Source organism: Ctenocephalides felis, unplaced genomic scaffold, assembly GCF_003426905.1.
Source record: "Ctenocephalides felis isolate EL2017-DRISC unplaced genomic scaffold, ASM342690v1 CF-g0.4_SCAFFOLD_03572, whole genome shotgun sequence".
Lineage (NCBI taxonomy): Eukaryota > Metazoa > Arthropoda > Insecta > Siphonaptera > Pulicidae > Ctenocephalides > Ctenocephalides felis.
In genome coordinates, this window is record NW_020539726.1 from 22080954 (window position 1) to 22096583 (window position 15630).

The 15630-nt window shown below is 26.1% G+C and overlaps 1 protein-coding gene across 1 annotated transcript; it reads left to right on the forward strand.

The window, feature by feature from the left end:
* Nucleotides 1–3132: 3132 nt before the first annotated feature.
* LOC113388211 lies at nt 3133–8209 on the forward strand. Its single transcript, XM_026625612.1, has 7 exons — nt 3133–3751; nt 4952–5163; nt 5712–5913; nt 6610–6883; nt 6941–7050; nt 7167–7345; nt 8093–8209. The coding sequence occupies exons 1-7, from the start codon at nt 3133–3135 to the stop codon at nt 8207–8209; spliced, it is 1713 nt and encodes a 570-aa protein (XP_026481397.1).
* The last annotated feature ends 7421 nt before the right edge of the window (nt 8210–15630 follow it).

Here is a 15630-nt window from a genome sequence, read left to right on the forward strand (position 1 = left end):
AAAATAAGTAAAAATTAAATAAATATTATAGCTATAAGTAAATTAAAAAAATACTTATAGATTTGAATCTATGCCTCTCGTTTAAAAAAATCGTTATATTGTGCTTCTAATTATTGCATAATAGTTTAAAAAAATCGAAAGTTTACTAATACGTGAGGCCAAAAAATAGTACAAGAATAAATAAATATTATACTTATAAATAATATGGAAAAAATATTTTCTTTATCAAGATTTTAATTAAAAATAGTTTTAATTTGAAGTTATGATTTGAATATATGCTGTTCACAATAAAATGCTAATTCAGCTAAACCAAAAATAATTTAACCAAAAATTTTTAACGGTGTGCGATAAAATATTGAATAATAGTAAAAAAAATAGTATAGTTAAAATTGCTTCGTCTTCTGCCTAACTAAGCAAAAATAGGTCCATTTCGATTAATGAATTACTGTTTATATTTTGTTTGATATAATATGCAACTCCTTATATCTCTTTAAAAATAGTGAAATAGGAAACACTAGATCAATTTTTTTAGGTCAAGTAAAGTTAGTGCTTTTCAAAATATTTGATTTATTACAATAATATATGGGCGTGTAGCTATTAAAATGGTGTGAATCACTAAAAATATCAGCAAATTATCATTTGATTAGAATTATGAGAATGCATTGTCAAAGACAATAAATTGATATAATATGCACTTAAGTCATTGAGCGCTTGCATAAGTACATTTGAAAACAATGCAATAAGAGATTTAAAAATCTTCAAATATATATCAAGCAATTATTTGAAGAGTTATAAATAATACCGAGATGAAATTTTGCAGAGATGAAATGCACTTAACTGCATTCGTTTTTTAATTGTGCATGCTGCAGTTGCAATATAAAGCGACAACGCGGATTTAATCTTGTCCTATTGAATAAGCACGTTTAATCTACTGCCAAAAATCAAACTTTAAATTATATTAAGATTTGTTTCTATAAATATAAACTGCATTAGAATAAATTATATGACACGCAAGACATATAATTCGATAATGGTTTTGGCAACTGAAGGGGCCACATATCTGATAGAACTTTCTGTTGCTAAGTGAGATTTAACACTTTTCTTAAGGCACTTAAATAAAAAAACGATCTAAGACTAAAAGATATAAAAAATTTGTATTTAGTTTAATTAATAAATAATACGATAATAATTTTGCCAGCTAAGGGGGCCACATGTTTGATAACACTTTCTGTTGCTAGGGAAGATTGAATTAGTTCTTTTCACCCCTGACTTAATTTAAATAAATCGATATAATACTATAAAAATAGAGAATGTAAAATTTCTGTATCTAAATTATTGTCGGCTTAAATTTCAAATTATCAGAGATATGCAGCATTTTTCAGAAAGATCCATTAGATAAGCAAATTAAATATTTTGAATTTGACTTATTATGTTCTTTACACGTCCAAGAAAAAAATGTTATTTATTGTTCAATAAATTTTACTGCATGAAGGCAAAAGTTTTGAAATTCATATATAAATATTATATAATGTCATAAATGCCATTTAAAATTTAATCAACGATTATTTAAGATGTATAAATTAAATTACCAAAATTGAGATTTTGATGTTTATTCAAATTAAAACATTAAAAATCTTTTAGCATATTTCACATTATAAATAATTAAACTTTAATAAACATATCAGAATGTTCTACGTTGTATATTGTACTAAGAAAAAATTGATAAATCGATGTACCATCAAATTTAAAAATAAAAATTTAAAAACATAAGTATGATGTATCAAAGCATTAATATGATTTAAATGATTAATGAAAGCATCTGCTACTACGTAAATCTTGTAATGATAAATTTTCAAAATCTAATTTTTGGGTTAAGTAAGTTGTGTAATTTCTCAAAATTAAAATAGCTTCTAACCGTTGAAGATTAAAAGAACTGAAAATAGTTATTTTGGAAATGTTTTGACAATGACATGAGCAAACGGAGATAAATTGAGTTCGGCTGACTGTCAAAGATGAGTTAAAAAAAATCGCTTACGAGACGCACGTATATATTGATTTTTTTAGAAAAATTTCTTACGAGGAGAACTTCAGGTTTTTGCTTCTGAAATTTTGATAACACTTTGCATGAAAATAAGGTTGATAGTCAACTTCAAATATAAGGCCTATGAGAAAAAGTGTAGTTACTTAATTTTTATAATTAAACCACTTTTCATAGGCCTATAATATTTTACGAGGTTCTGTATGACCATCAACCCTATCTTCAAACCTGAGGTTATCTTTGTTAGTATCACCTGACTTACTTATTTATATTTTTTTATCTTTTTCTTTCATTGTCTAAAATATAATAGTAAATAATCTGAATATAATATTTAATTATAAATCCAAAAGTAGAGCATCTTTATTATAGAGTAATAAAATGTTACTTAAATTACAGCCTATGTTACAAAACTTAAGAGGTTGCCAAACGTTGTGGTAACTTCGTAATAAAAATATGACCTGGGAGGCAGTGGATGCGATCGAATTTAGACTAACAACCAATACAAAACGTTCCTAGCTTGAAAACACAAAAAGAATCTTAAAATAACTTTTGTAATAGATTTGTATTAATGACTGAATATTTATAGAAAACTTAACATACCTTGCTCTAGAACAACGGATCTAATAATCATAGAAAAAACAGCACCTAAATTAAGAAAATTTTAAATAATATAATTTTTGAATAATCTGCAAGTTTATAAATAGAAGATCATCATCAGTATTTACAGTACCATTTGGTTTGGAAAACTTTAGCCGAAACAAAAAAAATATTTTAAAAAAGTAAAAAATTCAATTATTCAATTATCACATTTAAAATCTCTATATATGACTTATTCTATATAAAGTATTATTTTGATATAACTATTAATAAGATAATATAAAAGTTAATAAGATATAATATAAAAATAAGGGTTATAAAATTCAAAATTGCTCATAAATTTATAGTGTTAATTTATTACTTTGTCTATATGTCAGGAAATTATTATGACTAGGAAACGCAAAGGACAGGTAAAATCTGCAGAATCTGCTGAAGCCAAAAATGATGAAACAAATTCAAATGCATCAACAAATACAGAAAACAGCGACAGTTTGTCGATGAATAAATATTCAAACTCCATTGATGAAAATCAGGAAAATACAGATGATACAAAGACCAAAAAGACTCATCGAGGTAGAAGAAAGCAAAATAAACAAGCAAGTGATCAAACAATTGGTGTTGATGGTAAAGATGTTGATATCAATGGTGAAAATCGAGAAGAAACTCCTCAAAAACCATTAAATAAACATTTGCAGTCTGAGCAACCTAATCCTATGGATAAAACAAAATCTACTGACATTAAACGTGCAACTGAAAAGTCAGGAAAAACAAGGAGATCTACTCAAAGAAAACCGACTATAGCTGATAGTTTGAAGGCAAACGCTTGCTCCAAAACATCAACAACCGGTAACAAATTATTGGAACAATATTTCTTCCAATGTTCAGACGAAGAATCTGATGACGATATGGATGAATTTATAGAGTATAAATTAAGACCAAGATCAGTATTTTTAGCAAATGCTTGTAATGTGTGTAAAATAGTTGAAACCAAAACCACAAAACTGAATCCTTGCATGCATTGTGGAATGGTTAGTTATTGTTCTGACGATCACAGGAAACTAGATGTAAAACACAACGAATTCTGCTCGGTTGTTTGTGATGAACGAGATAATAAAGGTATTTATTGGTATTTTAAAATTTTGTTTAAAATTCTAGACAATTGATGTTGAATATTGAGAAATGTTGTTTAAGTTCAGTTCGGTTTGAAGGCGATTGTCTTCAACGAAAATAATGTGATTGTCTTGAACAATCGAAATTATCATTCTGCTTGAGCTGATACAAAGTTACGTAACTCTGTCTCCAAACTAACAAGATGTGCTTTTGGAATAAACTTTTTTATAATAAAACATATTATTTATTTTAATTTTTACAATTTTCAAAATTTTCATAACTTGATGTTTTTTCAATTTTTTATTTCATACTTATTTTTTTTCGTTGCAATTTTGTGTTGTGCTTTGTGTTATTTTTTTAAAATTTATTTGTATGCACTGAAGATGGGTCAAATCTGGACCCGAAACGTATGTTCCCTTAATAAAAACATTTTTCAATAAAACTGTTTTTTAATTATTGGATGGATGCCCAAGAAACAATTTTATCATATTATTTCACCATCTGAAGAAAAACCTTTCGCTTTATATATATATATATATATATATATATATATATATATATATATATATATATGATTGGTGGTTATATTTCTAATTTAGAAATCATTGTAGAAATAAAACAATTCAGCTGGTGCAAAAATGTAGGCTGTAATGTGTTTTCATTCCACTCATTCATATTTTGCAAATATATTAAAAGTTGATAATTCAATTAATTACAATAAAATTATTAATATATGGCTAAGCAACCAAATTATTCTGCTAATAGTGCAATATCGTTTTCTTGAAAATATTCGACTAAATGTTGTAAATTTTGTTCCAATGTCTATCTGTTCTACGATGTTTGGCATCGAGCCATTTCATGTGTAATATACTATTCCCATCAATCATTCTTACACATGTAACAAATGATATCGATATATAATAAACAGTTTATATTACGATTTTCATAATATAAATATGTAATAAAATTATCAAATATATAATAAAATGAATAAATAACTTGCGCGTGTTATAAATATCAAGACTTTGACATGATTTCTTGTATAGCTAATTATATTACCTCTATAATTTGTTTTCCTTGTATTTGGTTTTTGATAAATGGTAATTTTAATATTAGATTGTCGTTGATAGAAATGCATACACATTTACGCGAAACTAGACTAATTTTTATGATGTGAATAAGTTTTATAATATAAATTGTTTTCAGGGTTAGAACATATTTATGCCAATGCCAAAGGACTCAGTATGGACGAATTCAGACATTTAAGAATTCATAAACTTACCATTTGCCAAAACTTGATTGGCAGACAATTGGACGCCAACGAAAGGGAAATCTTGCTGTTTCCAAGATTGTGTTTCAATCCTCAATGCAGAGAATGGAAACATGATTTGTTAATGAATTGTCCAGAATGTAAACAAGTAAAAATGAAATAATTATGTTATTAAGTTAATTTTTTAATATTTATTTTTCATTGCCATACGCTATAAAATCAAAAAATGGATGGTATCATTGGAGATAATACAAAGCCATAAAGAATAAATGATATTGTTTGAAAGGATACAATTTTTTCTAATTGAATTAATATACATATATGTATGTATACAAAAAAAGATAGAAAATGTTGTAAGATAGCAACTAATTTTTGCCTTAACTATTCCTATCCATTGAAATTTTTTGTATTCATCAATGGCAAGTTTTGATAAAATATTTTTTTTGTTCTATATAGTCATAGTACTATGATATTCACATTAATTCATTCATGAAAAAACAGAAAAAATAATTTTTGAAAATACTTCTCTGTTTAGAAGTTAGTTAGTTAGAAGGCTTCTATATAGCCACAGAAAATTTTCAAACTATTTCACATTAAACTATGAATAAGCTTTTACTCTATTACTCTCTTAAGAATGATTTAAAATGACATGAATATGAATGACAAAAATAATAATATTATAATCTATTATTTCAGGTCAGTTACTGCAAGAAAAATCCTGAGCATTTGCCAGTGGAGCATATGACATGGTGTAAGCAATTTAAATTATTTCAAGAAATTATGGCCAGATTGCAAAAACAAGAAAATATTGATCCTGAATTACCAGCAAAGATATATTTGACTAGATTTTTCCTGCCTGATGATATTAAGATTTTCTTTAAGGAAATTGGAAGTAAAGGTAAATTATGTCAGATTTGAAAAAACAATTCTAATTTTGTATTTTATAATAAGTAAGCAACATGTAATAGTAAGGGGATGTCTATTAATCACGTGATCGATTTTTTAAGGATTTTTGTTGATATTTAAAATTATCTCCCAGGCCCTTATTGATACGTGGTGATATTCACAATCAACCCCTCAAATATTAGGTTTATTTTTAGTTACGAGAATAAATTGTATTTTTTTTTTGAAAATGTTTGGATTTTTTTTAAAAATCAGGTAAAAAATAAATATAAATGATATACCTCACTCTCCCGCAAGATTTCGTGATTTTTTGAACTATATTCGTCGTTAATCTAAAAATATATTTTAAAATTTTTACCGCGTATTTAGATTTTGATACGATAGAAGCAAAGTTGCTCTAAATTAACCAATCAAATATTATACTACACCTTCTGCAAAGCACATTGGTTTAATACCAATATAATATTTGGAATTAAGTTCCAAATCAAAACACCAATTTGGTAGTATAGAGTAATATTGTTGTTTCGAATACTATTCGTATTTCCAATACAAGTTCTCCAAGTTGTACATAGCAAAGAAATCATTTGTTAATTATTTATAATAATAAATTACATACACCAAATACCGGTGTGTTAATTAGGTTAAACTTGACTTTGTATTAATACAAAATATTTTTGTTATGTATTTGCAGCCAATGACGAATGCGATATGGCATTTTTGAGTCTCATAGCAACGGGCCCGTTAACAGTGCTGTACTCGATGCAAAAAATCAATATGAAAATTCAATCCAACGTTTTTAGTATTCATATAGTTGGAGCAGAACTTCAATTCGAAGCAGATACTTTGAATAAATGGGAATGCTTTTTCCTTCATTTGGTACCACAAATTGATGTACTCAACATTGTTTTTGTGGGACCGGAATTAAATGTTGAAAATCTACCCGTAGAACTTCTGGGTAGAATAAGGTAAACGAATTTTGAATTTTTTAAATTTTTTATACTGATTAATTTTTTTTGTTTTAGGATGTGTCCAAATTGCGAAGTAACAAATCGAAAGGTTGTTTTTCAATTTCAGTGCAAGACACTGTATCATGAATATGCAAAATCAGATGCGTTTTCAAAACCTGATTTGGGTAAAATATAAATTCAATATTTATATAATAGTTATATTCAACAATAATTTATCTACATATCCAAATAAAGTATTAAATGAATTATTCTAATAATCACTAACCTTTCTCTTTTCTAGTATGTGCATTTAATCCTGGGCTTCACAGGATTACAGGTTATGCAGGAATGGACACCTGGCCTGATACCATATCAGCAATCATGGATTTAGAAGTTCCATTTGTCAGTACAGCTTATACAGAACTCGAAGCACCATTAGATCTGAAAAGAATTCAGGATTCTGTAAAAAGGACTGTAAAGGTAAAATATACTTTTTATAGTAAATTATTAAATAGACAAAAAAATTATGCTAAAAGCATTTATTAAACAATTCATAATATTAAAAAACATTGAAGCAACCGACAGTTGAAATTGAATTCTTTAACAGTATTTACAACCGAATGTTATAATATTGAAAAAAGCATAATTATCTTATGATGTAATAAACTATAGTATTTTTTTTCTAATTGATTAATTGATTTATTTTGGTTTTGGGAATTTCGGAAATAAAATGGCAATATTGCTATATAAGTCTTGACAACGTTAACGTATTAAATATAATTAACAAAGATTTATGTATATATTCTGTAGTACGCATTATATTTTGTTTAATTTGAATTGCATATAGGTTTTCGGTATATAAGTCATAACAGAGGTTTTCTATCAATAGTTTAGTAAAACAGTCTAGGAGTCTTTAGATTTTTGGCTAGATTAGGATTTGTTTAATGTGTTTAAATTTTTTTGTAAACACATATAAACGTTGTTGCCTAATTTAAGAGCTTTCACATTTCGCCTATTAAACACGGATGAAGAAATTTACAGGACATACTTATTACAATATATTTGAATACAATTTGAATAATCTGTTTGAGCATATTGAAAGCAATTGTTATTTATCATTGATCAACTTATTTATTTTTGATTATTTTTATTCCTCAAATATTTTTTATTTGATATGGGATGTTCTAGCAACTTTATTATTTTAATGTTCTAATATTATTGTTTCAGGTCTTGTTTCCTCCGCAACAAAACCCATATGCATCACTGAAGCCTGACAGAAATTTTATATCTGAAGAAAGTGTTCCTTTAATATTTAAAAACTTTTATTTAACAATAGTGAATTGACGGCATTATTATATGCTTAAAGTATTATTATTTTTAATGAGAATAGTAAATTAGGAGAACATAAAAGATTTTTAAATATAATATTTTGAAATTTAGATATTATAATACATATAAATTTAATATAATATTTATCTAAAATATCATATTTCTTGTTATAAATGTATTTGCAATTATTAATGCATTTAACGTATTTGGAAAAAATAAAAAATGTTTTTTATCCAATATTCAAACCATATACGCCTGCATTAATGCAATAGAAAAACATAAAAGCTTTACCATAATATCAGGCTAATATAACTTGGATATATTGATCAATTAAATTTAGTTTAAGTATAAGAAGACATTTTTAGAATTTAAATATTCTTATATTTTTTATAAATATTAAAACTTAAAACATATAAATATATGTATACATATTTATATATTGCACTTATTACAATCATACACTAATGAATGGTTTATATAATATTGTAACCAATTTTACTAAATAAATATTAGTTGCTAAATTGGAATTTTGTAATAAATATTTAATTAACCAGCCAATTGTAATTGACAAATTGACAAAAATATTAGAGAAATGGTAATTATTTTTAGAAAAAAATCAATTCAGAAATGTCAAGTTGTTTAGAATATTTTGACTCTACACTGTATTAAATAAGTAAAAATTGCTTTTTATTTCAAGACAAGTTGCATAAACATTCCGAAATGTGGAAATAATACGATTTAGATATTTACACAAAATTTTCTACTATTCACTTTGAAAATAACTTTTGCTTCTCATCATCAAGGCTCTTCTTACTTTCTTACATTTGCATGTATAATATTTCAATAAATTTAACTTGAGTTACCAGATCAAGGTTGTATACCATTCTATTTCTGTAAAAATGACCCTATAAAATTTATATTTTGCGTAGGTTGAATAATGTAGCTATTATTTCGTAAAAAACTCTTTAAAATTAAAAATAAGACATTGTTTGCCCCCTGGCTGACTCATTTTTCCTGTATATGCGGTAAAAAGAAACAGGTGACAAATTTTTGAAAAATAATGAAAAGAACATAGCTGCAGCTACTGAAAATAGCATGGTAGTTTTACTGAACATAGTCAAATAATTGTTTGTTTGATATGTTGGGATTTTAATTGGTAAAAATAAAACATTGGACCAGTTCGCTCCATGACCATCCCCACCTAAGAGATAAAAAGGACCAGGTGATAAATTTTTAAAAAACAGTAAGAAAAACATATTTTTACAATGATGAATCAGTCGAGAGTTTTACTGAACATAGTCAGATAGTTATTTGTTTGATATGTGTCATTTGTTGCAAAATTAATTGGTAAAAATAAGACACTGCACCTTTTTACCCCATGACCGTCACATTTTTTTGCCTATGGGGTAAAAAAGACCAGGTGACAAACTTGTGAAAAACAGCAAAAAACACATTTCAACAAAAATGAATTAGCTTGGCAGTTTTACTGCACGTAGTCAGATAATTGTTTGTTTGATATGTTTAACTTATTGTAATACAATTGGTCTTGTTTTCACAAGCTCAAATTCAAGTTGGACCTTTGTACCCCGCCTTACCGTACTCGTTTGAATATAAATTGCGATATAAGGTGATTGATGTGTTTTATTCCTATACAGATAGACGTAGTTTTAAATAAATACGGATAAATATAACAAAAATATATAATTAATAACTCACATTGAAATTAAATTGTTTTTACTTTAAATTGTTTATAAATAAAGTAGAAACTCAATTATCCGGACTAATTGTTGCATTCGAACAAACAAAAATCCGGATAAGCGAATGTATGAAGAATTTTGTTATGTGTTTATAAAAAATCAATGAAAATTAATGTTTATCATAAAATTAACACATATGTTTTACATGCATATTTTTAACTTCCCCGTAGGGTAAGTTATAGTAATCGCCAAAAAATCGAGAATGAAAATTTTCTTATATCTTATACGTTTCAGAGGTTTTTGAATATTTTGGCATACTTTAGAAGAAATGGATGTATGTGTGCGAATACAAATTTTCGTCGACGATTTCGGGAACACCGATCAACCGATTTGAATAATTCGATTCGTATCGATAAGGAGACGTGCTGATTAGTTTTTGGCGAAGGCAGGCCTAGCCAACAATGGTAACTCAGTTTTTAAGAGAACGGATCGTCCGATTTTAATAATTCAAAAAACATTTTATTCGTACTGACAGTATGAAAAACTGATTAAATTTTTAGAAAAGCAGGTCTAGCGGTTTCGGAAACCTAGTAAAAAATAATAAAAATGCTTTTGGCGGTATATGTATTTGGTATATTTGGTAATTTGCATTTGTTAATAATAAAGTTAGGTTTATTTTGATTTGATTTTGTTCAATTTGGTTTGCAGTTTTTATTGTAAATATAAAATTTTAGCTTTGGCAGAATATTTTATAACTATCGGATCTTTTTACAACCATTTGTATCTGTCTTCATACAGATGGCACCTGAATATACCACACTCCCGCGACACGATGATATGCAAGAATCTTCACCGGCTCAAGATAAGAATTCGAACTTATCGCGCTAATTTCTTATCAAAAACCTACATTACATATGAATCTATGAACCAGGAACATAATAAAAATAATTATATTTTCCTTATATTACATAAAAACCGATACTTTCTTTACAAAAACCATTTTTCTTAACAATTCCTCCTCCACCACGTGTTTTGTACAAGAATGTACCACAGCGACAGGTTCAAACCTGCACGATTCTTGTATCTTCATCAGCCGGTGTAATGTCAAGCATTTGCCTTCTGAACGTGCCATAGTAAACAATCGTTGGACAATCTTTGTATATTAGTGCAATAATAAACAATTAATATTGTTGATAGAAAATATTTAGTTTCATTATAAAATAATAAAAATTAGTATTAATTTAGTGGTTTTTTATCGGATGATGCAATAAAGTAACAAGTGCCATATAGACAATTGAGTGTAAACAAAATTTGTTTGTGTTTTTTGGATGCAAAAGGTATGTAATATTTTAATAATTATATATTTATTAATATATATAATAATAATATATTATATATATTTATATATATATATATATATATATATATATATATATATTTCAATTAACTGATATATGTTTTATCCAAACAATTAATCGGTCTAAGGGGAGCACGTAAATCTGTTTCCAGAATACCATTTTCCCAAAATTTTTGAAATATTGTTAAAAAATGAACAAAAAAGTAATTAATTTTTATAAATAGTATACTGTTACATAATATTACATATTAATTTGTAGTCTGATAATATCAGAATAGGGCGCAACATTTTTTTAGAGCAGGGGGGCGCGGTGCGAAAAAGGTTGGAATTCACTGAATTAATCCAATAAATTACTATAACTTGCCCTACGGTCAGTTAATGAAAACCAATCAGTTTTTTGAAAATGTTTAATTACGACGTTTCGGACCTAGATACGTTCCATCATCAGGTTTTTCACCAAAAACAATTATTCATGAAATAACAATATTAAGGATGATGATTACAGAATATTATATTGCATATTAATTTGTAGTTTTATAATATCAGATGAGTATTTATGAGATTAAATTGATGCAAAAATTAAGGGGGGCGTAAAATTTTTTTTAGAGCAGGGGGCGCGGTGCAAAAAAGGTTGGAAATCACTGAGTTAATCCAATAAATAAAAATTATGTAAATGTTCAATAACGACGTTTCGGAACTCGATACGTTCCGTCTTCAGGTTTTTCTGTCAAAAACAATTTTTCATGAAATAACAATAGTAAGGATGATGATTACAGAATATTATAAAATATATAAAGAATGGACAATGTACCTTTTTGGTCAAAAAGAATTAGTTTTACTTTTTTTATTATTTACTGACATTTTTTCATTTTAGAAGCAAAGTTACATAATTCATTCATTTTTAAGTTTTTTAATTAATTAATGTTATAATTACATAAAAAATTGTTTTTGATATAAAAACCTAGTGATGGAGAACAACATATCTAGTTGCGCAAAGTCCTAATTAAATATCTACAAAAAACTGTTTTATATTTATTGGATTAATTGTTTAGAAAAAGACATATGTCAATGTAATGTTATGAATATGTGTAAAATATATTTTTCTGTACGTTTCGACACTATATGCGTGTCATGTTCCAGCAATTTCTACCAGTAAGAACACAAACAATAAACATTGTTTTTAAATGAAACACTAAAGAAATTAAAAGTTTATTTTAATTATATTGAGAAATGACATCTTAAGCAAGTGAAACAACATTTTAAACAAATATTCTAAAGATTCACGAATATATGTATTCAATTTTATTCTTTCGAAAATTGCAATTTAAAATGAAAATAGTTACTGTTTTTTTATTATAATGACGTGATTGGCGTGACAAACTAAATAATGTTATTTTTTCTTAATTTGTTATATTTTAATTTTATTCCAAATTGTGTATTTATTGTTCAATTGATTGCCTTTGTGTTGATCCTAATGTCTGATGACACACATACACAGTCGAAACGTATAGAAAAAATAATACTTGTTAAAAGTATAGAATAAAAAGTATTTATCTTTTTTTTTATTTTGACAATTTTGGCTCAAAAAAATATCAAGATTGTTATAACGTCGAATAAAAAAATCGAAAGTATTTCAATATTCTATTTTTGTATACATATTAAAGAAGTGCTATCAACAATATGTTGCTCTTAAATCATTATTAATTATATGATGTAATTAATAATTATGCAATTGAATGTAATGAGCTTCAGCAATTTAACAGAGATCATGATTTGCATGACAAACTTACAAATTCATTTATTAAGTTTTATATGGATTCTTCCATCATTTGATTACTATATTATTCAATTCGATATAATTTTTATTAGTATCTTCAGTTTTTTGATAAGAAGAAGCTGATCTTACTATTTATTCGTTAAAAAAGCAAAACCGCATTTTTTTATATTTTGTTATGAAAATCCTGATTGTTCTCATGAAAGTCTTTGAGGCTAACTATAAAATTTCCAAGAGTTCTTATTATAAAGCGCTCTTATAGCTAAATTGATACAATAATCATTAAATCTTAATACTTATAAAATATTTTGATAAAATGGAAATAATCTTACAGAAGTTGAAATATTTTTTACTGAAATCCTGATTGATAAAGTTCTCATGTTTTTGAGGCCGATTTGATCAGTGTTATAACATAAGATATCCAACAGTTCTTATTATAAGACTTTTAGCTATATATATTATTGCTAAAGACTGTTATTATAGCTATATCAATACAATTTTCATATTAATTGTTCAGTTTTTTGATAAAATGAAAGTAATCTTACGGGTTGATTATTATAATAGTGAATCGTGCGTTCAAAATTGAAAGTGCAGTTCAATTGTGTGTTTATTTTTAATATTTTATTGTTCAATTCGTAATTTATTAACTTCACATGTACACCCTTGAGGATAAAATATTCTAGCAGATCTTATTATAAGGCAGCTATTTTAGTTCAGCATTGTTAAAATAACTTTAGCTTCCTCTCGTTTCTTTAACAAACATATTGACAAAAATATAGTGAATTACCCCTAAAACCGTATCTAAACATATTCTAAAGAAATTTCACTTTTCGTGGTATATAATCATTTTAAACATGATACTAGTATGTATTGTGATATTTGTATTGAATTTTTAAAAGTGTAAAGTATCTTTGCACAATGCCAATTCTACCTGAACCGGACATCATATATAAGTTGACTTTAACAAGTTTAAGCCTGTTATCTTTTTAAGACATTGCAGTAAAAAGGTTTATTTGAGTTTGTTTAGGTATTACAAGCATATTTTGTTGAATATGTATGTTTAGTCGATGATCTAAGCTGAAACATTTTAGTATGAAAACGTACAAAATCGTAATATCTAAATTCAAAATCTATTAAATTAATTGTAAATCTTTCATTTAGTAAATTGTAAATTGTAAATTGTAAAACTATCAAAATTTCTAGATGTTATTCTCTATATTAATTAATCAAAATCTCATAGCCTCTAATTGACTGAATTGCTTGTTAATCAAATCAAAGTTAATGAAAACATCTTCGTTTATTTGATGAGAAGAGAAGTTCAAATAAATTAAGTCATATTAAGGCATCTACAGAAGCAGTTATCTAACTAATTTAATTATTACATCAATTATTGTTTATTTTACTTTACTGTTAAAGAGTAAAATATTAAATAAAATTTGAGTTCAAGAAAATATGTCTGAGGAAAATTTACTTTTTAAAATTATTAGTATAATATGTACAATTAATATTCAACTATCGACATTTTTTTTGTAATGACATTTTATGCGGTGGAGCTAATATAGAGCGTAAATAAGAGTATATACAATTAATAAATTATATGAGGTTTCTAATTAGTTATGTCTCAATTTATTGAAAGAGATCAAATAATTACTTTAGCTGGTGTTGCTTTATGAATTTGTGTATTTTTGTTCTATAAGCGATCTTCTATTTTTATTTTATTAAGCACTTCTTAATATTTGTGTGAATCTTCTTAATATCTATTTTAAACTAATATAATGTGTAGATAATACCCGAATAGCGTAACATATCACTTATTGTATTATTTATAAAATTTCAAAAATTTAATATATTAAAATAAGTAATGTGAAGAATGTTCATATTAACTCCTAATAAAATTATTCAATTTAAAATTAAATTTGTCAACTTTTTAGTAGAACAAAATATAAGCTATTTTAATCAAATATTGCATTGGAATTAATGATAAAACATTTAGTTTTCAATTTGATTTCACTAATATGTTCAAAATTAAAGCTTTTAATTTCTAATTAAATTATGGACTTTTAAATGCATTAATTACAATTACTATTACAAATAGTAAATAAAGTTAAAAACATATATTATACTAATGTTTTTATTTCTATTTGACTTAAAAAATAGTTACAAGTAGCCGAATAGATCCAATTATAAGGCAATATATCTTTAGTTCGACAGCTGTATAATCTTTTAGTGAATAGATGATACCCAAAATTAATTACCCATTTCGGTTTCGACCACATAGAATTAACATGTTTTACGGTTGTAAGATAAACTGTATGGATAAACTCTTTCAACGCCTCGCCTTCGCGCTATTGGGAAACGATCGGACTCAATAAGAATTTTGGTAAATATTTTTTTGTTCGGGTTAGTTTATTAATGATGTGTAATTTTGGATAGAAATATTATTTACTACTGAAACAGTAGTCATACGAAAAATAATATTAAGAATCATACATTGCTAAAATCTCTTTGTAAGTATATAAATACACATATAATAATAAAAAATAGTAGTATGCCCGAAGGCACGTCCATGGTGTGAGAGCACCACAAAATCAATGATCTTTTCCCTACC

Coding starts and splice junctions, on each gene's coding strand:
- LOC113388211 (XM_026625612.1), top strand. CDS start 3,133: ATGAATAAATATTCAAACTCCATTGATGAAAATCAGGAAAATACAGAT. Junction 6,884..6,940: donor GAACTTCTGGGTAGAATAAG/GTAAACGAATTT, acceptor TTTTTGTTTTAG/GATGTGTCCAAATTGCGAAG. Junction 7,346..8,092: donor CTGTAAAAAGGACTGTAAAG/GTAAAATATACT, acceptor TTATTGTTTCAG/GTCTTGTTTCCTCCGCAACA.